This window comes from Protopterus annectens, chromosome 6.part0, assembly GCF_019279795.1.
Source record: "Protopterus annectens isolate FY-2018-M chromosome 6.part0, PAN1.0, whole genome shotgun sequence".
Taxonomy (NCBI): domain Eukaryota; kingdom Metazoa; phylum Chordata; order Ceratodontiformes; family Protopteridae; genus Protopterus; species Protopterus annectens.
The window spans coordinates 1,038,206,502-1,038,231,391 of NC_056737.1; the positions used below are offsets into that span (position 1 = coordinate 1,038,206,502).

Consider the following 24,890-nt stretch of genomic DNA (forward strand, 5'->3'; position numbering starts at 1 on the left):
ACATTGGAAAAGAGCAGTGAAAGCGAGCAAAGGCACACATGCACACTCATATCTCTTAGAAGCAATGAAGTACGGCTGCTTCTTATATATCTGACTCTTCTTGGCAGGCCTCTTTAAAGAGATGTTGTGGGTATGTCTTCTTCCCTGAGTTGAATGGTCTGCAATAGTTTGTAGGCTGTACTGAGTGAACAAGTTTTGCATTCTTCAAATAGAAACTGCTGCATTTGTAGTTATAGCCTCATCCATGAAGCTGGAATTTAATTAGACAATGGGACCACTTTTTAACAAATTAGTTGCTTGTATTGCTTATAACCTATGCCAGCAAATAAATGAGTATGTATTCCTTCAAAATGATATCTTCCTCTTGACATATCACACTTTGTAGCATGTATACCATATTATGTACTGTGGTGTTATGTTGTATATTTGTAAGGATCCAGAACTACTAGGTGTGTGTGTGTGTGTGTGTGTGTGTGTGTGTGTGTGTGTGTGTGTGTGTGTGTGTGTGTGTGTGTGTGTGTGTGCACTCATGCGAGAGAGGCACAGAGAGAAAGAGAGAGAGAGAGAGAGACAGAGTCAGCCTAGAGTGAAAAGATTCACAAAAAACAAAACAACAAAGGCTGTTTATACTGCCAACATTTACTATGCAGAGGGTGGATAGCAATATTTGACTTCCATTTCTTAACTTTATATATGGTTGTGCATTTTTAGAAGAAATTATGTATATGGAGAATTTAGACTATTTTATAACATAGAAAGTGCAGTACAATGTATAACTATAAATATTCTAAATGTTATGGCTGGGGGTGGGGGGATGACTTTCTGTAAGATATAATTTGTCTGTTTCTTTCTGTTAAAAATGATTAGTGGGAACACAGTTTTGGTATTGTACCTAGTTTTGGAGACCTTGTTTAAGGAAAGAGGCTACCTAAAGAGTTCAAAATAAAGCTACCAAATTTAGAACAGCAGAAAAAAATGTACTAAGAGGGTGATATAGGATCATAGGAGGTTACTAGGCTATCAACCCAGAGGTCATTTTAAGCCTAGCCATTTCATCCTAATGTAACACCATAGGTACTCTAGTCAATACCAAGGACTGTATTTAGTAATGACTGCCCATTTCCAGAAGGGTTTTGGGTACTATCATTGGTAAGAGTTTATGGTGCCCCATCCACTCGTCCAGGTTCCTTTTGAACAGTGTCATAGAGGTGCTCTGCTTCACATAAATTGGCAGCCTATTCCAAAGATGTGACAGTCACTGGGAGACAAATTTGTCCCTCCAGCATGTCCTATTCAAGTCGCAAGCCATATTTAGGTCCCTGGAATGGGTAGCTCTAGTCCCGTTTGATTTACAGATGTGCAGCAAATTCATTAGGTTTGGGTCGGAGATTGCGCTGTAAACCAAGCATAAGTCTCCCCTAAGAGTCTGTACAATACTCAGTATAGTGTCAGGGACTTTAGTCAGTCTGTGTAAGTCATGTACTGGAGGCCCTTGATCTTCTTAGTTAGAAACTTCTGTAGTCTCTCCAATTGTTGCAGGTGCGTTTTACGGTATATGCCGAAAGGGGTGTTATACTCAATTATGGGTCTGATCAGTGATAAGTATAGAGGTGTTATAACCTCCTTTGCTCTAGAAGCAATGCCTTTGTTAACTGTGTGCTGTGTACAAACCATTCTTTACTACAGTAGACACATGGAGTTCAAAGTTAAGGTTGCAGTCGACTTGTGATCCCCGATCTTTTACCACTTCATAGATACATAGGGTATTGTTGTTAATTTGATAGTGTGAAGGAACATTGTTTTACTGAAGGGAATGGTGATGCATTTCTTTGCATTCGTTGGTCTGCAGAAGACCCTCCTGAAGTATACTGACATCATTTGGGGATTCGATAATTGCACCCAGTTTGCAGTTGTCCGCAGACTTGATCAGTCACAGCCAGTTATACCAAACAGTAGGAAGCCCAGAACTGACCCTTGTGGCACCCCACTGGTGACAGGTCAGCAGGTTGATATGGAGTCACCCACTTTGATAGTGTACGATTGGTTTGTGAGCCAGATGGCAACCCATCTTACAGCAAGGGGGTTTACATTCAGTTTGTTAAGTTTATTGGTAATGCTTGAGAGTGGGATTGTGTCAAAGGCCTTTGTCAAGTCGAGTTATGCTGTGTGCACAGATTTGCCCTCATCAGTGGCCCTGGTCACATTTTCAAAGAAATCAACCAGATTTAACAGGCAGGATCTGCCCTTGATGAAGTCAAATTGGGTCGGTTCCATGGTTTGGAGGTTGACTATGTCTTTATTTATGAGTTCCATGATGATACGTTCCATGGCTTTACAGATGAGGCTGGTCAGACTTATGAGTCTATAATTCCCTGGGTCTGTTGCTAAGCCACCTTTCTGGAGGGGAATAATTGTTGCTGTTCTCCACTCTGCAGGAACAAAGCCTGTGGTTAGGCTGTAATTGAATAGGGTACTTAATAGTGATGGTAATTTATGTTTTAGTTTGTTTAGAAGACAGCCTGGGATGCCGTATGGTTCCGTAGAGGCTGTGTTTTTTCCCTAGGACGAGGCTTTAATGACCTGCTGTTTGGATATGTAGAGTGGGAGGAAGTTGGGAGCAAGGTTTGTGATAAGTTTGGAGGGGATAAGGGAGTGAAATTTTTGCCAAATCTGTCCACTAGCAGGTTTGCTACCTCTGTGGGATCAGTGTGTTTGATAGTTAGTCACTAGTTCAACACATGCTTGGGTCCTACCTTTTAAGCTGCGTTTGTAGCTATAAAAGGCCTTATGAATATCCTTGGCTGTGATTGCTAAGTTTTTCTCAAAGCTACCTTTAGAGGATTTGACATGTCATATTTGCCTGTTGAGGCTGAGGACGGTGCTTTTCCATTGTTGAGGCCTCGCCTTAGTTTTTCTAGACAGCAACTCTTTACATTTGTTGTGAAATTTGTTGATGCTGGATGTCCACCAGGGCGGCTTTTTTATTTAGGGCTCTGGCTTTGATTCTCTCTCTGGAACAGCCATATCTATACACTTATACAAGTTATTCTGCAGGGCTTTAGTGTAAGCTTTGGTGTAGTTACTACTTCCAGCTGGGAGTGGGACTTGGAATATATTTATACCTTCCCCTAGGAGGGTATAGTTTGCTTTGGTGAAGTTTTTTAGTCTGACTTCGCTCTTTGTGAGTTTTGGTGTTAGGGCCAGTTCAAAGGCAACTGATAGGTGGTCAAATTTAACTGAAGGTCCAACAGTTGCGGTGGTGCATCTGTTTGTCTTGTTAGTGAGGACCAGATCAGGTATGTTTGTTCCTCTTGTTGGGGTTTGAAAAATGTGTTCCAGGGCATTTGAGCTAAGAAAGTCAAGGAACTTTTGTGATAGTAAGTTAGGGCTAGCTTAGGTTTCCCAGTTGATGGCCTGTAGGGATAATTGAAATCTCAACTGACCAGAGTGTTTGGCAATATTTGGACTGAATCCAGTTTGGTCAAGTAGGCCTTGTGCACATCATGATCCATGGAGGGAGATCTATAGCTAGCTTTGACTTGAATGGGGGTCTTACCCACAGTAATCTGAACTTGGAGTACCTCCATGGAGTTGTCCAAGTTGTCCAGTCTAACTAGTGAGGAGGTGAATTTATCTCTAATATAGACAGAAACACTGCCTCTTTGGTTCTCACATGTTCGTTTTGCAGTCTGAAGGAATGGAAGGCATTGTAGCCTTGCAAGGCCGGGGTACTCTCTGAGGTCCTAAACCAGGTTTCTGTGACTGCAAAGACATCTACATTCTCCAGTGATAGAAGTGATTCCAATGTGTGCAGTTTTTGGTTTAAGTTGCTAGTGTGTAGCAACATAAACCTTATTTTGTTATTGTTGGAAATTTTCATGGCACTACAGAGTAGGTAAGAGCCTTTGCCATCAGCTGAAAGCTTAGTGCTGTCAGGTGCAAAGCACCTCTGGCAAAGCAATGAGGTTTGTCGACCATGTCATCCCAGGCTGACAGAAACTGAATCCCCTTTGAATGGCACCAAAAACTAGCCAATTATTGAAATTGATCATTTTTTGTTTATACTCTGGCACTGTTCTAGGTGAGGGTAATATGCTGCTCAAAGCTAGGGACATACCTGCCAGGGACACATACTCAGAGAGCTCAGTCATGTCTCTCTTCATATAGTCCAGTGATGTATGTCTCAGGTCATTCACTCTAACATGAGCTGTGTCAGAGTATTAATGGTACTTGTTGCCGACAGAGCTGAGTGTATGTGTAAGCTGACGAATCCTGGCACCGGAGTGGCAGATAAACATGACTTTATCCCTGTCTAACCTGGTGAGTGGAACATCCATGTGTCTCACTATGGAGTGTCCAATGACAAGAAAATTTGTTTTTTGAGTGTTACACCTTAAGGGCTTGGCAGTTGAGACACAGGTGTTGCCACGTGTCTTGGGTGCTGTGGAAACTGTGTTAGTTGTAGCAGTCTTTTGTTTTGGAGGTCTCTGGTGTTTCTGTAAGTTTTTTGAGAGAATCTCCGGTATATTGATTTATGTGTTGGATGCATACTATGTGTATGAGTAGTGGTACTGTGTGCATGTGTAGTGGTGAGTGAGTTGACAACCTCTTCGAGTGTGAGAGAGCAGGGATTTAAGATTCTTGGTGCAGATACATCTCTCACACTGTGTACTAGATTGAGTTATTAGTAGAGGGTTGTCAGTGTACATGAGGCAGCTTCTAAAACTGCCTCAGGAGACATAAGTCAACAAGGCTGGCAGGAGAAAAAAGGGTAGTCCTACTGTCCATAATGCTAGGTTTGAAGAACGGTTATCACAAAGGGGGTGCTTTCAGAACTGACCTAGGAGGTGCTCTGTAGATGAGTATTTCTGAGGGGGGTTTTGCTGGTTGTTTAAAAGGTTACAGCTCACTAGCAATACTTCTTAGACCGGAGATGTACTAAAGATGAGGACTACACTAATGTACTACAGCTGTATCTAGGGGAAAAATTGTTGAAATTATCTGTCGGGCTATGGCACACAATGTGTAGCACTGCACAGTGCTGTGCAACATGCAAACAAGCAGAAACCCACTCAAATGTGGGGCTTAAATACCAGAAGCTAAAAACTTAAAAAAAAAAGAACCAAGAAGGGTGCTTACTCCAAGACCTAGACCAATCACCCTTCACCAGACTGGTTCAAGTCAGCACATCTGTCTCACAAATGTGCAGAAGGGTCCCTCCCAATCAAAGATGGCTTGAAAAATGTGCTCAGAATACAACAGCCACTACAAACAGACCCAGATTCAGCAAACCTGTATCTGGACTATGATAGCACCAAAATATGATTTAACAGGCACTTTAAGGCAGACAAATGCAGCACAAGCAGTGTAGTCTAGTTTACACTATTAAAATATAGTATTAAATAAGCAGAACACAATAAAATGCAGTGAACAGTATAATTAAGCAAAAAACAGACAGCTTATGGTTTTTGGGAAGCTCAGAAGCCTCTAGTCATCTGATATCTCAGCTTAGAGTTGTGGCTGGAAGCCCACATCAGTTCAGTTTGTTTCAAACAAGCAGCAACCCGCTAAGACGCTGGGCTTAAATGCCAGAAGCTAAAAACTTAAAAAAAAAAAAAACTCAAAAGAACCAATGAGGGTGCTTACTCCAAGCCCTAGACCAGTCACTATTCACCAGACAGGTTCCAGTCAGCACACTTCTCTCACAATGGTGCAGAATGGCCTCTTCCAATCAAAGATGGCTTGGAAAATGTTTATAGAATACAACAGCCACTACAAATAGACCCAGATGCAGCAAACCTGTATCTGAACTATGCTATGAGTACTAGCTTTACTAATTTAGGTGAGAAACACTAAAAACGGTTTTAAACATCAGAAAAACAGCAGCAGTGTGACACTAAAAATGTTTTAAACAGCAAAAAACAGCAAGAGGACACAAAAGAATATTTTAAACAGCAAACAAATCAGTTATTTAAAACACTGCTTAGCGGGAAAACAGAACAAACAGAACAGATGCTTTGCAAACAATGAATAGTAGCAACAATTGCTTTGCAAACGGTGAAAATAGTAAAAAAAGCTTTGCAAACCATGAAAACAGTAACAAAATATGATTTACCAGGCACAGTAAGACAGACAAATATACTACAAACAGTGCAGTTTAATTTACAGTATTAAAATGCAGTATTAAATAACTAGAAAACAATATAAATGCAGTAAATAGTGTAATCAAGAAAACACAGGCAACCTATGGTTTTTAGGAAGCTCAGAAGCCACTAATTGTCTGATATCTCAGCTTAGAGTTGTGGCTTGTAGCCCAACTCAGTTCAGCTCGGTTCAGACAAGCAGAAACCTGCTCAAATGCAGGGCTTAAATACCAGAAGCTAAAAACTTAAAAAATGTAAACACAAAAGAACCAATGAGGGTGCTTACTCCAGGCCCTAGACCAATCATCCTTCACCAGCATACCTGTCAATTGTCCAGATTTTCACATCACCTAATTTTTTGCTCTATTCCTCATAAAATGTGTTGTTTTCTGACAAATCACTGGGATGATCTGAGGATTGAAGTCAGTAAATAATGACATACACAGGAGTTTCAGATTTCAAATCCTTCATAAAATGCATGTTAACACAAACCCTGTTCTAGCAGCTGTCTTAGTTTCTAAGAGCAATATATAAACTCTTGTCTCTATTTTTGGGCCTTTGTCCCCCATTTTGTCAGGCTTTGTCCAGATTTCTTGCACTAAAAGGTTGAGCGGTATGCTCACCACACAGGTTCCAATAAGCACACTTGTCTCACAAGGGTGCAGAAGGGCCCCTTCCAATCAAAGATGGCTTGGAAGATGTGCTTGGAATACAACGGCCACTACAAACAGACACAGTTTTAGCAAACCTGAATCTGGAGTATGCTACAGCTGCTTGCTACACTAATTTAGGTTTTAAACAGCAGAAAAACAGCAGTGAGACACTAAAAGGTGTTTTAAAATGTAGAAAAACAGCAAGGAGACACTTAAGAATGTTTTAAACAGCAAACATATCAGTTATTTAAAACACTGCTTGGTGGGGAAACAGAACAAACAGAATGGATGTTTTGCAAACAGTGAAAAGTAGCAACAATTACTTTGCACACAGTGAAAATAGCAAGAAACGCTTTGCAAATAGTGAAAGCAACAACATACAATTTAACAGGCACAGTAAGAGATAAATGCAGTACAAACAGTGCAGTTTAGTTTACAGTTTTAAAATACAACAAATCATATTGGCAATATGAGCATATACCTAGATATGAATGATTTGACAGAGAGAATCAATTCCTTAATGAAGTAAAATAGACTTTTTCCTAGACCAATCACCCTTCACCAGCAAACCTCTAAATTCTCCAGATTTTCACAGAATGTCCAGATTTTTGCCTCATTTTTTGGTCTATTCCTCATAAAAATGTATGGTTTTCTGACAAATCACTGGGATGATCTGAGGAATGAAGTCACTAAATAATGACATACAGTGGAGTTTCAGATTTCAAATCCTTCAGAAAATGTTTTAAACAGCAGAAAACAATAGTGAGACACTAAAAATGTTTTAAACAGCAGAAAACAATAGTGAGACACTAAAAATGTTTTAAACAGCAGAAAACAATAGTGAGACACTAAAAATGGTTTAAACAGCAGAAAACAATAGTGAGACACTAAAAATGGTTTAAACAGCAGAAAACAATAGTGAGACACTAAAAATGTTTTAAAATGCAGAAAAGCAGCAGGGAGACACTAAAGAATGTTTTAGACAGCAAACAAGTCAGTTATTTAAAACACTGCTTGGTGGGGAAACAGAACAAACAGGACAGATGCTTTGCAAACAATGAAAAGTAGCAACAGTTACTTTACACACAGTGAAAATAGCAAGAAAAGCTTTGCAAATAGTGAAAATAGCAACAAAGTATGATTTAACGGGCACAGTAAGGCAGACAAATGCAGAACAAACATATTTATAGTTTTAAAATAGAACAAATCATATTGCCAATATGAGGATACACCTAGATATGAATGATTTGGCTGAGATAATTGATTCCTTAATGACATAAAATAGACATTTTTCTTGGAAAGAAAAAAAAACAGCCCTTGCATGATTTCCAAGATTATGGATTTTGGGAATATGAATATTTTTGGTTGAAAAAGTATTAGATTGCCAAACAAACTAAAATTGTGAACATCAATACAACTGAGACTTTCAGGTATGTATTGTGAAAATATCGGCATTTGACCTATATGTGGGAGAAGATGTAAAAAACAAGAGTGCATATATGAGCGGAGCCAAATCTGATGGGACCCATAGGTCCCTTACTGTGGAAAAATGTTTTTGCCATATTATACTAATAAAAATGTTCACTCTAGAGGGTGACTATTCCATGGTTTGTATTTGACACACTGCTTACTTCAGTGCTTTGTGTGAGCAAAATGCATAATAATTTCACAAACAATATTTACTTTGAGAAATGTGTTGATTTTACACCATCTTGTAAAGAAAACTATTAAAAAAATGTTATGTTTTCTGTATTTTAGCCAGTCAAAATATGCATTCTTGGACCACCTGCTGTAGGAAAAAGTACTGTAGTGGAAAAACTCTGCAAGCATTACAAACTGCATCACATTAAAATAATGGATGTCATCAATGAAGCAATTGCAAAGCTGGTAAGTTTTCGTTAAATAAAAGCAGAGGACCTGCAGTCGTTAGATAGATTAAACCATTTCTAATTTAGACTAAAGAAGTCTTAATTGTACAGGAGATATTAAATTTTTGGTAGTATATCTGCTGACCATTGCCCCCCTTCAGTGACCAGTCAATCCTTTTATTCCCTTCCTTCTACTATGTTAGTCCATTTAGACCTAAACTCCATCTCCTGAAAAGGGCGATTTGACACTGGCCAGTTATGCTAGTCCCATCTGGCCGTTTTCTTCAGCACTTAGTTTTGACTCCAGCGGCCTTTTGCCAGGAATAACTGTTAAGATTTACAGTTTCAGTATCCCCCCAGGCCCTGCATTCCCTAGTTCCTTTCATCCTGTTGTACAACTTAGATCTCTAGCCTAATGTGGTTTGTTGAAAAGTTCTTGTGTTTCATTCTTAAGAAGTAGAGAAGTTCAAAGTATTTCTGACCCTTGCTGGCCCTACATGCATTGCCAAGAAAAGAAGCACAACAAAAAAACTGCTGCAAGTATCAGTGCTTCACTGGTGCCACCTAATGAATCATATATGATAAGCTGCAGACCTACCTTACCTCTCTCAAGAGGTGGATCTTAGAGGGTGGGCAACTCAGGAATTACTGGAAAAGTCCTTCTTATGATACTTGGTCAGATCAGAATAAAAGGGAATGGGATAGGGAATCTCAAAGCCAAGAATCAGCAAAAGCCTTCTCCTTCCAAGTTCATTGTGCAAAAGCTTCCAGTCCTTTGTGCACTGTTTGCTGTCCCTTAGCTAGTGAGACTGAAGTTTACACCTTTTATTGGTTGATGGCATTGATTAAACAGTAGAAGACTCCTACCAGGCAACTACTTTTGGGAATGAATTACATGGTTCCAGTACTGACCCATCCATGCCCCCTATAAGCTTCCACTGTGACTGACATACTTATGTGACATTAACTGTTGAGCCAATCAACGAAGACTTAGTAGTTAAATGCAAGCTGTGTGAGTCTTTTTTCCTCACTTGACACCTTTGACTCCTCAAATGCCAGGTGGCTGCACAAGGATGTACTTAACACTGGCCAAGCCTGCACTGTTTGATAACTAGTAGGATATGTCTGCATAAAGCAAAGGAGTGTGCTAATAGGGAACGTATAATAGCAGGATGAGGTTTTGGGCAGGTTTTTCATGACCAGACACCAGCTGAGGATTCACTTTCAAGAACTGGGGGCTTGTTATCAAACACCTACTCTCCATTTTTCATTTGCTCTTTATAACATATTGGATTAGCATAGCCTACCTTTTGATAGAATGAGAAGAAGGGGAGTATTTCCTTTTTCTGTAGTGTCTTATTGAGAGGAGGATTTTGAGGATCCTGAAGTCTTAGTTTTGGAAACTGGAAAAGGATATGATAAAACCTCTTTATACCTCTCCCCAGAGGCCCCCCTTTAGAGAGACTTCACACTTAATATCCCCCTATAAGCTGGCCTATACCACTTCTGAATGTACCCTTTAGAAAAAAAGCTAAACTGATATTTGGTAACCAAGAATGAGGAACTCTGGGTCTTTCTCCCTAGAGAACCTCTTCTGAAGAGCATCTGGATTCATCTTACTCTGCTCCAGAACAACCTGATGTCATCTACAAATGCCTGTCAGAGTGATTTTTGGATTAAGCATACTGAGGTAGATCCCTATGAAATCTATTCAGTCCGGACTTAGGTCACAGGGAAAACAGTAGGTATTCACCCTGTTGATCACTATTGTAGTAACCTTAGCTATATGGGTTATATCTTGCTAAGGATATAACAGCTGACCAGCTTCCAAACCTTCAGGGGATCTTCCACATTCCTTTTTTTCCTGTTAGTTTAAAGATCGTTTAAAGTAGTTCAAAAAACATTTTTTTTTTCTGTGAAGAAGCTGTACTTGTTTTACTTTTTGGGGCTGGCAAATTGTATTAAAGTGCTTTTTGCTGTGCTTTTGTGGGGAAACATGGCTTTTAATAACTTTAAATTTTTGCTGGCTTCTGCACTTGTTTTCCATTGGAAAGGGACACCATTTTCTGCTTCACCATGGAATAAACTACTGGTCCCATGGTTAGTCTTTCTTCCAGCCACAAAAAGAAAAACTAAGCAAACAGCTTTTAATACCACAGCAGACTAGCAATGTGCCTCAGCTGCAGGTGAATGACTGTGCTGTGGCCAAAGCTGGTTCCTCAGACAACTTATCTTTTACCCCGGACCCCTTTGGTGTAGCACTTGATAGATGTATTAATGTTTAAATCTCTGTAGGTTCAAGTTTTCTGAATTAGTAATGAAAGCCACACGCAGACACAGACACACATACATGTGCACGCACACATATGCACACGCACACACACACACACACACACACACACACACACACACACACACACACACACACACACACACACACACACACACACACAAAGCCTACATTCATTATGCTAACTGCAGCTCCAACTAGAGTATTACAACAATATGCTGACCGTGCAAAAAGAGGCATGAAGCAGAAAAACAGTATCTGGATTAAACTAGTTTTAACTGCTTTTTGTGACTTAACCTACATGCAGAGTGTCAAGTATTCAACTTCCTGTTTTTACTCAGAGCTGATATATAGCAAAGGAACATTTAAAAGCTGGCAGTTACGTTACCTTCCATTCAGGAAGTAAGGACTTCTACTCAGCTCCATCAGAGCTGCAACTGACTAAAGTCTCCTGTAACTGACAAAGTGTGATGAAAGTGTTTCTTATTAACCTTTAATGACTAGTGTTGGTGTCTTGTCTTCAATGAACTGAAGTTATCAATTATTAAGTCAGTGACACTTCGTTTAAGGTCTTCCATCTCACCCTGAACCTTAGGGTGTAGTTTATGTTTTCCATTGCTTCCAGAGAAATTCATGTCATTGCGAGACTTTCCAGTCTCATAAGGATTCAACAATCATTGTAGGAGTGCCATTTCCAGGTCTGATTAAGTTTATTTTGTTCTCCATGTCATTCTGAGACCCCCAGTGTCATAAGGATTCAGCAACCATCAAGGGAGTGCCTTCAGTTTCGTTCCAGTTTCATCGCTCAAGAAGTAATCAGCATCGTTGCAGGTTTTCCATCCCATAAGGATTCAGTGATTACTGTGTAGTGCTTTTGTGGGTGGTTTTTAGACTTCCAGACTTCATTGTTTTGTTCAACAAACTTTGCCAAGTACCACTGGTAAACTATGAATACTCTAGAAAAGTTACCACCAAAATGTACTGCTTCTTTAACTATTCCTACTAAGGAAAATGCTGCAGTTTTGGGGCTACAGATGGTAGAATGGTCTCTTACAAACAAAAATTCTTGTCAAACATCTATCTAAAAAAAGTTCTAATATATAGTGTGGTATGGGAAAGGCTATGTTAGGAATGCATAATTATATTTTATAAAAATACATTCTCGAAACGTACCAACTGTTGTCGACATGATGCTGATTTTTGTAGACAATGTGTTAGAAAATGGGATAAAAAACAACAAGGAAGGGAGGACTATGCCCAATCCTGTCAATGTTAAAGGCATTACCAGCAAGTCAGTACAACCTTTATATAATTTAATTCATGACATAAAAATTGTTTTAGCTTATAAATTTCCTAGAGACAATATGGCTGATGATTTTGACAAATGCATTAAAGTATGAATATGTAAAAAAGTGCATACATCAAAACACAGTGAGGACACAGACTTTCAGCAGAATTTCCAATTCTGTCATACCGCTTTCTGTATGCAGTGGGATCTTATTTTACAACTTGAGAGAATACTTCCACCCAGCCCCCAATCAGATGCTTCCAAGCCACATGTGAGGGACACTGACAAACATACAAGCTAAGAAGAGGGAGAAGACACACGTGAGGATAGTGATGTTTCAGAAGATCCTGGGGAGGAACCCTCTAATCATTCTTGACCAAAGATACCAGTTCAGAAAGGGGGCTCAGAATCACTGATCCAGGTTGAAAATAAGCCAGTAGTGGCACTTACACATGGTCAGCAAATTTATGAACAGTGTAAGGTGTTGCAAATCATGCCCGAATGTAATGGACTCTAAAGGCTTTTTTCAGAATTTAGAAAGGTATGAAAACTGGATTAAGAGTGCAGCAAAGGGACGGTGAGGTGAAGAATTATGCCAGTGTTTTAAATGTTTTCTGCAAAAGTATTAGATGCATACATCAAACAGAATCAACCTCCTTTAGATACACATATAAATTGAATCAAGGCAACATTACAGATATACACTCAGAAATCTAGGTTTGATCCTAAAATGTTGGCCCATTTTAAAATCAGTACTCATGATCAGTTATTGGAACATGCCCAACTTTTCAAAATGGTGAATCAGGTGGAAATGGTCTTCAGTGATGTCAAGGCACTGGTGGTGGAGCTGTCTCTACAGCATATTCAGGCCTTGGTCAATGCTGTTAAGTTAAACATGCTAGATAATGCAAAAGATGTTGAACATGCTTCACAGAATATTATTAGATAGAAACAGTTTATGGCATGCAAAGAAGTCACATCAAAAATAGTTGCCATCTCCTCTGAAACAGAAACAGAGGTCTCTGTTGTGTGGGGTTGACCCTTTGGGACAATACCTTCTGTTCCCCCACCCCCATCAGATGCTCAACAGGGAAATAATAAAGTTCAATGCAATTGCTCTGGGCATGTTAAAAGAGAATATGGTAAATACTATAGATGGAGGGATACTCAAACTGCTTTAGGTAATATTGTAGACAGGGGTCATAAGAAGGGACAAATTACAGAAAGACCATATTATAATCCAGTCAGGGATAGTTACTGTAGACCATTACAAGGAAAGTGAACAGAGAATAAGCCAGTGCAGAAAGTTTATGTACCTGCAGCTCCGAATCTGGTTACTGACCCAGGGATGAATAAAATCTACATTATTGCCCAGTCATAGAGCAGGTTTTCAGAAACAAAAATATAATAATATTTGAGCAAGTATTTACAAAATGCATAGTCACCAGGCCAACGTTAACTGAATTACCTTCAGAATCCAGTCTCAAAACAGACCTGCTTCCGCAGTTACAGAAAAGGTTACCCCATCAGAGCATAAACATACAACTGTGTCTGCAATAGAGGGGAAAACAGTTTCTGAGGTAAAGGGTAAGTCCCAGCTGGCAATTAATGATTTAAGTAACATCTTCTAGGGGTGTGACCCCCCCCCTGCACACCATCTACACATTTTCTTACCTTCTTACTCTGGAAGAAGATGGATGGCCTTTTATAACAGTGTGGATGGAGGGGAATAAGTGGGACAGAGTATTTACTGACAAAGGGGTAACAATTTCTGTTACCAATGAACAAGTCCCAAGAGATGCAGGAAGCAGAGTGATAATATCAGGCTTTAATAGCTCTTCAGTTGTTGCAGTAGGGAGCACTCCTACTAAGGTAAAGTTTAATAACTAACAGGGAAAATCAGGAAAAGAAAGAAAGGTAACCTTTTTCCTTCATTCCATTTGTGGGGCTACTATACTAGGTATGGGGGTGTGGTTATTGATTTTAATAACAAAACACTGTGAAGAAACCAATTTTCCCTACAGTGCTGTACCATTCATATGGAGATCATAACTGTGATTAATATGCAAAAAGAAAGCTTAGTGTGAGTGATTAGAGTGATTTTGAAGGCATCAGGCAGCAAATGCTAGCCATGTTCCCTCAACTCTGGACAAAAAAGAAGACTGATTATAGCTTGCTAAGAAAACATGCAGGGGTGAAGATTGCCTGACAGCACTCCCCTGCTTTTCAAAAACATTATGCTATTCCCAAAGAGGCAGTTACAGACATGAAAAGATGCATTGAGGAGTGGGGAAAAGGGGGGAATTATTAAAAAAGGCCTTTTAATTCTCCAGTTTGGCCTGTTAAAAACCAGCAGAGGTTATGGGCTGTTTCTCGACCTATGATTACTTAACAAATACACTACTCTCATGGCTCATGTAGTGCCAGGTATGCTGGATCTTTCAGTTAATCAAGATCCCAGCAGCAGGTATTTTACAGTCATTGATTTAGCAAATGGTTTCATTGCTATACTTTTGCATACAGAATCACAGCACAAATTTGCCATTATGTTTAATAACCAGCGATATAAAATGACCAGACTACCTCAGGGGTTCCAAAACAGTCCTTTTAGTTTTCATCAAACCTTAGCAAAAATATCGGGTGAGCTACAGTTAGGCAACAACATATTACAGTACATTGATGACATTCTCATCCAAATGGAAACATAGAAGAACACCTAGAAATTTTAAACTAAGTTCTGGTAGCCTTGGGACTTCCAAGATGGCTGCACACTGAGTAACAGCTTAATTGGCTCTTCCAATTTGAAAATAGAGAGCCAATGTATTTCTTTTTGTGTGTAACTTTCAGTTGCTGACTAGTAAGTGCACTGCCTGGATACTTGCAAAAAACAGAAATTCAGGGGGGAACCTGAAAGAAAATCAATCATTAAAGGTGAGGAGAAAGTACGGGCTGGGAAGAATCCTGCAGCTGTTCAGCAAAAAGCAGTTGAAGCTTCATCTTTGGTGCAAGACATGACTTCCAGTAATCTAGAGGGAAAAATAAGTCAAATGTGCTCAGAACTGATAAAATAAAATAAACAGTGAAGGAGTACATCAACTCAAATAAAAGTCTTGAAAAAAATGAAAGAAGCTTTAAATAGATATTCAGATGAGGTGATACAACTGCAAAAATCAGAGGTCAAAATGAAAAAAAGGCTGGCTGAGTATGAGACTGCTTAAGAATAGATGTGTCAAAAAGTGGTAGAATTAGAGGACAGAGCACATAGGGGAAACCAGAGATTTTCTGCTATACCAGAGAAACTGGAAGGAACAGACTATATTAATTTTATGAAAGCACAAATAAGTATTGGACTGGTATTACACAGCAGGAGTTGTTAATTGATATGGCATATTGTGTGTATGCTCAAAACCTGGTCATGAGAAAGCAGACAAGACATTTAAAAATAAATATGCAATTCTGTCAGCTGAAAGAGTTGATTCTGACACAACTGTACAGAAGGACAAAGCACTAAAAGTTGGAGACAGTAGAGTGTTTGTGGAAAATGATTACTCAATGTCCACCAGGTGGAAGAGGAGTAAGTTTATTCCAACAATCCAGGAATGTCAAGAAGCAAATTTGAGATTTAAGCTTCTGTATCCAGCTATCTTCAGATTATTTTTGCAGGAGGGTCAAAGTCATTTTTGATGCAGAGCATGCTAAGGAGGAAAAGGGTTTATCCACCAAAAAGTGAGTCATCAAACAGAAGGGGATTCTGCTTCTTATTCTTCTGATAATAAAGCTTATAGAGAGACTATGCCAGTGAAACATTTTCCAATGTTCCAAAGAAAAATGCTTGAGAGACAAAGATAAGCACAGGAATTGACAAGAACTAGGAGTGTGTTGGAAATGAACCAGATACTGGATTTGGGAGATGGAGATTAACAGGAAGAAAACCAGCAACTCGGAAATTGGTGAATAAATGTGGGATTACAAAGCAATATTTGTGAAATATGATGGATCAAGAAAACCTGGAAATATTGGACTTCTTATATTTTGTTAAAGTTGTAGGGGACTCCAAAGCATATGCCCTACTTCATGTCATTAATGTTTGGAAAAATGTTAAGGAGTGGAGAAGAGGAAGGAAAGAGGTAACTGTAAGTAAAACAAATTTTGTTCTTAACAGTATTTTTATGAAACATGACATATTTTGCATGCTATAAAGTAATGCTTATTCAGTTATTTTATGTGGAATATGGATAGTAAAGTAAATATCTGACCCTATTTTTTTTCTTTCTTTCTTTCTTTCTTTCTTTCTTTCTTCTTGTTCAGTTTTAAGAAATGTAGGCACTGTGGTGTAAAAAGAGAAGAAAGTCTGGACAAAAGAGCATGAGATGAGTAAAACTGATATGGTTTCTCTTACTTTGCAAAGAGGAATGACTAGATTACTGCCCTTGGCTTGATCTAATGACAAGTTCTAATACTTTTTCAAACAAAAATATTCATATTCCCAAAATTCAACATGTGGTTGTCAGATCCAGTTAGATCCAACTTCTGTGCCTTATACCAAAGTATTGGATCCAAGAGTTCTGTCTCCTCCCTACCTACAAGCCCTCTCTCCTGCCTGAATTTCCTCAGATGGTTTGGTACATCAACAAACAAGGTGGAACCCATTCCTGCCCTCTTTGCCGAGAAGCTATGAGAGTGTGGCAATGGATGATGTTCTCAAACCCCTTTCTAGTAGCAATACAATCTAAACCAGCTGTACTAGAAGTAGAAAATATAGTAACAGACATAAAAGAACTGGAAGTGGGATCTTTAGGAAAGGCTAGGAAAAAGTTGCATAGAAAATGGTATTGTGGGAAGAATACATGCATTGCAATGTTTTGGAGGAAGAATGAGATTTAAGGAAAGGCAGGAATTGAATGAGGTATGCAATGTTGACTGACAATGACTGTGTAGACTGTAAGTGATCTATAATGTGTGCAACTGAAAAATATGTCAATACGGTTTGCTTTCATTTATATAAATGTATGATTGCTTATGTCATAAATGATAATTCAATAAAGATGTTTCTTGTTTAAAAAACAAGTTTTAGGAGCCTTGCTTGAAGCAGAAATTAAAGTAAACTCTCAAAAGGTGCAATTTATGCAAAACAATGTTTAATTTATGTGCATCATGGTGTCTTCCCAATCAAGAGCCCCTTGCCAGGAAAGAGTCCAATATATTTTCAGATGTCCTGTTCTTCAGCACAATTTTAGATTTGCAAAAATTTGTGAGGTCCATGAACTACAGCACAGCAAGGATTTTTTTGACACCTATGCAAAAATAGTGGCACCCTTATATGGATTCATCAGTCCTCAGAAACCACCCACAGAGCCAGTCATCTGGTTGCTTGAAGCACAGCAAGCGTTTGCTGATATTAAAAAAAGGTTGGCCACAACCACTGAGTTAATGACATCCAATTCTGCACAGCCATATTACTTGCAAGCTGCAGCATGGAAAGACAGTATTTCAATTTTTTTTTCAAAAATGGCCTCTTGGGCATACTCAAGGTTCAGAGTCAAGGCTAAGGTCCGTCATCTTCTGTAGTCGAATGATAACCCCAGTAAAAGGGATACCATCCCTTATTCAGGCATTGCTAGAAATATTTTGGGGTATCATGCTGAGTACACCACACAGTTCTGTCCTATAATTGTTCAAACACCGTATCAGACTATCAAAGAGATTCTGTATTTGACTGTGCCAAAATCCAGCAGTCAGACAAGATTTGCAAAATGGCTGCTTACCTTTGAGTAAGAAACAATTACAGTGGAACTAGACACCAAATATTTTCTATCCCAGCAGATGCTGTCCAAAGGATAGGAACACTCATGTAGTGAACATGTTCAGGAAAACACCCAGTTCACCCTTTCAGGCCAACTATGATGTCAGGAAAAGAACAGCGTATGTTGACGGGGCTGGGTACTGGCAACCAAGGACTTATTTAGGTTCATAGCTTCATAGGTAGGTACTAGGCTATCTGCCCGAGGGCATTTATAAACCTAGCCAAAATGTGTCAGCTTTTGCTGCCCCATTGATTAATTAACTGAACGTCTGTCAAGAAGAGCCAATGAAGTGATCCCAGGGGTGTATTTTCTGTTACCCATCCACTCGTCAAGGTTCTTCTTGAAGAGTGTTAGCGAGGGGCTCTGCCTAATGTAGTTAGGAATTTTGTTCCAAAGCATGGGGAGTCACTGTGACAATAATCTATCCCTCCAGCATGTTCTGTTTATTGTTGTGGTGAGGTTTAGCTTGCAGTGACTTGGATTTCTTTAGGTGGAGCATGTCCATCATTTCTGAGTTGGACATGGCTTTGTAAGTCAGGCAGAGATCACCTCTGAGTAAGCGATATGCCACTGAGTACAGCCAGAGTTTTTCCAGTTGGGCTGCATAGGACATATGTTTGAGGCCAGTAATCCTCTTGGTGAGGTACTTTTGTGGTCTTTCCAGTTGTTGGAAGTGTCTTGTGAGGTACATCACAAATGGGGCATTGAACTCTATGATGGGTCTGATGAGTGACAAGTAGAGGGGCACTATAACCTCTTTATTTCTAGATACAAACCCTTTAGTAATTAGATGGGCTACATAGAAGGATTTTCTAACTACTTTGACAATATGATTGTCAAAGGAGAGATTACTATCTACCTGGGTCTCCAGATCTCTTACTACCTGTTTTGTATTAAGGGGGCTGCCACCTATGTGGTAATTCATGGGTGTTTTGTTTTTCCCAAACGGGATGACTGCATTTTTTGGCCTTTACTTGAGACCATGACTTTGACACCAGGTGTCCATCTCAGTAAGGCCCTTTTGGAGAATGTTCGTGTTAGCCAGAGAGTCAATTATGGCTCCCAGTTTGCAGTCATCGGCGAACTTGGTTAGCCATAGTCCTCCTGTATTTACCTCTACTTATGAGAAGTATATGCCGAACAGTAGGGGTCCCAGTACCGCACCTTGTGGGACACCACTTGTGACTGGTTTAGGTCGGACCTGGAGCTCGCTATTCTTACCATGTGAGTTCTGTCTGTAAGCCAGTTGGCAACCCATCTCATGACGTAGGGGTTTATGTTCAGGCTGGTGAGTTTTTCTATAATTCCCAAGTGGGGAATGGTGTCAAAAGCCTTGGCGAGGTCAAGGTAGGCTGTGTGAACCACCTTCCCCTCATCTATGGCCTTGGTGACTGTCTCGAAGAAGTCAACCAGGTTTAGTAGGCATGATCTGCCCTTAACAAAGCCAAACTGGGTCGGGTCAAGTATTTGGAGGTTCCCAATGTCTTTGCTAATGAGTTCCATGATGATGTGCTCCATAGCCTTGCAGATCAGGCTAGTCAGGCTTATCGGGTGATAGTTACCAGGGTCAGTTGTGGCCCCTCCTTTGTGGAGTGGAATAACCATTGCTGTCCGCCATTCTATAGGCACTTAGCCTGTGGAGAGGCTGAGGTTGAATAGTGTGTTTAGGTGGGGGGTTAGTTCATTCTGTAGTTTGTGCAAGACGCAGCCTAGGACACAATCTGGCCCCACTGATGCTGTGCTTTTGACTTTTGAAAGGGCTGTTTTAACCTGTGTATCTGTGATTTCCGGGACACTACACTTTTCCAGTATTGTTGTGTGCCCTTTTGGGGGTGAGAGGAGGGTGAAATTTGCACTGAATCTATCTGCCAGGATGTTGGCAATATCAGTAGGTTCAGTATATTTTGTGCTATTTTGCACCAGCTCAGAGCATATCTGCGAGTTGCCACTTAGATTCTTGACATAGCTAAAGAAGGCTTTGTGGTTATCTTTCAAATCCTTGGCTATTTTTCTTTTGAAGTTAGCCTTGGATGGTTTTATGAGGGACCTTAGTTTCTTACTGATACTGATCAGGGATGTCTTTCCATCTTGGGATTTGCTTTTTTTCTGAACTAGTTTCCTCCTTCTATTGTATAGCCTGTTTATGGCAGGGGTCCACCAGACTGGTTTCCTTCTCTTAGGGGAGTGAGTCTTGGTTTTGCTAGGGATGGCACAATCCATGCATCCTTGTAGGTGCTCATAGAGTGTATTTGTAAAGGTTCCTGCATCTTGGTCACTGTTATCCTTTAGTGTGGGGGCTGTGAAACTTACCACCTCTGTCTTAAGTAAGGTGAAGTTTGCTATAGAAAAATTTTTCACTGTGGTTTCCTTGGTTGGGGGTGGTGGTGTGGTAAGGACATCCAGAGTGATTAGTTTATGGTCTGATCTAACCAGTGACGGGTTGACCTCCGGTGCGGAACACCTGTCGCCCATGTTGGTGATGACCAGGTCCAATATGTTTTCACCTCTGGTAGGGGAGTTTACTAGATGATCCAGGACGTTTGAGTTGATAAATTCCAGGAAGCGCTGGACCTGGGAGTTTGTACTTGAGTAGTTTTCTCAGTTAACGGTAGGGTAATTGAAATTGCCCAATATCAGGGTGTTCGGTAGGACCTTCATGTTTTCCAGTGTCTCCAGAAAGGCAGAGTGGTGGTCCTGGGTCATGGAGGGTGATCTGTAGCAGGCCACAATTTGCATTGCAGATTTGCCCAATGTTAGTTGCACATGGACGATCTCAGAGGTATCATGCTGCGCCACTAACCTGGAGGTGTAGGTATCCTTGATGAATATGGATACACCCCCTCCTTTTGTGTTTCAGTCCATGTTCTGTGGCCGAAATGTGTGGTATGAGTTGTAGCCCGGTAGTGCTGGGATGCTCTGAGGAGCCTTGAACCAAGTTTCAGTTACTGCACAGATGTCGACGTTCTCCATACTGAGGAGTGATTTGAGCGCGTGCATTTTGAGATTTAAACTCCTGGCGTTGAGTAGCATAACCCTCATTTTTTATTTGTGCTGTTTGTGGAGGTGGGTTTGACTTTTGAGTCTTGCCTAAAAAAGGCACTATGGGGGCAGCAAGAAACTTGGCCAGTATTCGAAAGCCTATGAGTGACAGGTGCAAGTGGTCTCTTGCGAAGCAATGATGCTTGTCGAGCATGTCACCCAGGCTGACAGACACTGGATCCCCTTTGAATGACACCAGAAGCTTAGCCAGTTGTTGAAATTGATCATTTTTCTTTATACTGTGGTATCATTCTTGGAGAGGGCAGGATGCTACTCAGGGTCAGGGTCATACCCGCCTGGGCTACATGATCAGAGAGCTCTTCCAAGTCTCTTTTCATGTAGTCCAGGGAGGTACGTCTCAGGTCATTCACACCAACATGAACAATGACAGAGTCATATTTGTACTTGTTCTGGAGTGACCTGAGTGCTTGTGTTATGTGGCGGATTCTGGCTCCCGACAGGCAGTTAACAGTAACCTTCTCCTTGTCCAGCCTAGTGAGTGGGACATCAGCGTGCCTGACTATAGAGTCGCCTGTTACTAGTGTGTTATGTTATTTCGCCTTTAGGGCTGTGATTGTGCGTCACACTGATTTTGTGTTTTATGTGTTGTCTGGTTTGTGACGGGAGGTTTTTGTCAGGATTTGTGGTCTTTGAGCCAGAAAAGATGTGTGCTGACAGGGAGAGCCACCTAATACAGCTGCAGGGATATATATCTTCCCAGTGAACAGAAATGGGAAACAGGAGTAAACAATGTCAGTGACAGTTCTTATGTGGTGAGTTCTCTCACTGTACATCTGGCCATCTAGGCTAGAAGAGTATTCACAGAGAGTGGAGGGTAACAAGCTAATTCTTTATTTTCAGTAAGCACTGCTTGATTTTATTTATTTTTCATTTGTTGACTGGGATAGTCCTACTGGATACTTGTCCATTTTCAGTGGAGGCCCGGGGAGAAAAGCTCCATACATACATACATACAGAAAAACTGTTACAGTAAACAAGTTAAAGCACTGTTACAGATACAATACATAGGATAAACGTCATTCATTCTGTCATATATTAGCCATTAGCCTAGTACACACCTATGAACCTGTATAAATCTGATTTGTAAGGCGTGGCCAAAAGACCTCTTTAGCACATGTTTATATTGCCAGAGTTAGTCAGGATTAGAGCAAGGACATAGCCATTGCCTTTTAAAGTATTGTTTTAGATTTTTATGAATTTGGTTAAAATGGGTTCTGAAGTAAGCTCAGCAGGAAGTGAGTTCCATATTTTGCCAACAGAGTTGGCATTAAGAGAGTCTCCAGATGAGTTGTTGCTTTTGAGGGTTTGGACTAGTAATTTGTTGGATGAGTGAAGTGTCTTGAGGTTGCTGTAAGAGGTGATAATTTTTGTAAATACGGGCATGTTTTCAGGTTGGTAGAGAATTTTATGTGCTACTATTAGCTGATTGTACTGAAGTTGGATAGGCAGTTCTAGCCACCTTAGATTCTTTAGGTTCAGACAGTGATGTGTTCTGGATGCTGCTCCAGTGGCAAATCTAGTAGTATGATTAAAGCAGCTAGAGAGCTTATTAAGGTCAGACTTACTCAAGTTCGTGAAGAGAGGGATGCATAAAGGAGGGTGGAAAGTAGATGTGTATGGGCAATTACCATCCTAGCTAATGGAGTGATGAAACGTTTGATCTTGTATAGTGAGCCAAGTTTTTTATTAACTTTTTTAATAGTTTGATTAATATGCATATCAAACTTGAGGTTATTATCAACTGTTACACCTAAGAGTTTGTTACAGGGCTCTGGGACAATGACAGTGGCCTTGTTAGATTTTATAGTAAAGGTTGGAGCAGAGGCTTTATGAGTGGGGGAGAAAAGCAGTAGCTTCATTTTGTTAGAATTTAATAGGAGACGTTGATTACAGAGCCAATTTTCAACAGTATTAAAAACATTTTGGGATAGAGTCTGTAGACTTAAAGGGGAGGTGGCAGAGCAAATCAAAGTGGAGTCATCCACATACTGAATGCAGGTGGCTGTTGGGATGACTGTGTACAGGTCATTAATAAAGATAGAAAATAATAGGGGTCCTAATATAGAGCCCTGAGGGACCCTAAGGGTGATAGGTAGAAGGGAAGATAGTTTATTCTGCCATAGTACAGCGTGTTGTCTATCACTCAGATAAGATTTGAACCACTGGATAGCATGGACATCTAGGGGAATAGTTTTAAGTGTGTGTATGAGTAGCTGGTGGTTGACCATGTCGAAGGCTTTGGAGAGATCAAGAAAGAGGGCAGAAGAAACATTGTTGTTGTTTCGGTTTTGATTAATAACATCGGAGAAGGAGAGGCGGGCCATGGTTGTATTGTGGAATGGTCTGAAACCATGCTGTGAGTTAGCCAGGAGACTGTGCTGAATAAGATGGCTCAGGAGTTGTTTATGGATGCACTTCTCCATAATTTTAGACAGGGGTGACAAAATAGCTATAGGTCTGTAATTTGACAGTTCAGTGGAACTGCCTCCTTTGTGGAGTAGAATAATATGGGATGTCTTCCAGATGGAGGAGACAGTGGCATTTGATATAGTTATATTGATCAGGATAGAGACTAGGTATGCTATGACATCTGCAGCTTTTTGTAGATACTCAGCTGGGAGGAGATCTGCTGCAAGGGTGGTAGGTTTTAATTTCTTGATTAGGGCACGGATAAGTGATATGTGGAAATTGGTTGAAAGTTAACGGGGAGTTGAGAACTATGTGCGGCAGTGTTAGGACTTGAGCAACTTGGAGATAATTGGTTAGCTAGTGACTGGATAGTTTCTGTGAAGAAACTATTAAAGGAATTGGCAATGGCTTCCAAAGGTTTTTGGATGGTAGCCGAGGGGGTAGGAGTTGTGCATTGCCTGGGTGAATACGTTTATTTATGCCTGCCCAAAACTTTTGTGGATTGTTTTGATGGTTCTGTTATAAATGGCAGTAAAAGGTTTTTTTATCTAGCGTGCTAGATTTTTTAGTGTTGTTTCTTAGTTGTCTAAATCTAAGTTGATCTAAGGGGAATTTTGCGGTACGCCAAGTGGTCCAAGCTCTGTTTCTAAGTAAGATCATTTGTCTGGTTTCTTTTGAAAGCCATGGAGCAACTTTTGCTTTTGTTCTTATAGAACGTGCAGGTGCATGGTTATCAAGGATGGCTGGGAATTTGGTGTTGAAATATAATGCAGCTTCTTTAAGTGGTAGATGCTTTAGGACTGCCCAATTATATGCCTTGAGTTCATTTTGGAAATTAGCGGGGTTAAAGTTTTTGTTGTTTCTAATTGTTTTTTTAAGTAGGTTGGTGAGGGATGTCAGTCTTATGCCTGATTGTATAGGTAAGAAAATGGTTACTTATGTCTTCAGGTCGGGTACTGGCCCTATACATGTGGGGATGGCTATTAATGAGTATCCAATCTAGGATACTATCTTTGTTGTTAGGTTTACTGATCCTAGAAGGGGAGGATATGATCTGAGTAAATACGTTTAGATTTACATGGATGGTTGGACATTCTGAGGAACAAATATTCCAGTCGATGTTGAAGAGTCTTGGAACAATGGTTTCAGAGGGTAGTTACTAGACAGCCAAGAGAGGATATCTTCTAGGGTGTTTGCGTTATTACCTGGGGGAATGTAGACACAGGCTATGTTAATATTTTTGTTTTTATTAATTTGAAGCTTGTTAATGAGAATTTCAGCATTATCAACACAGGGTGGTTGTGTGGAATCAGAGGTCACATCTAGAGTAGTTTTGTATAGTACAGCTACCCCTCCTCCCTTCCTAGTGGTACGG

General features: G+C 40.2%; 1 protein-coding gene across 1 annotated transcript in view; it reads left to right on the top strand.

Moving 5' to 3' along the window:
• Positions 1-24,890, top strand: part of AK7 (adenylate kinase 7) — a 1,289,119-nt gene that overhangs the window by 667,721 nt on the left and 596,508 nt on the right. The window contains exon 11 of the mRNA XM_044074647.1: positions 8,555-8,683. Within this exon, the coding sequence (XP_043930582.1) occupies positions 8,555-8,683 (129 nt within the window). The remainder of the gene's footprint in view (positions 1-8,554; positions 8,684-24,890) is intronic.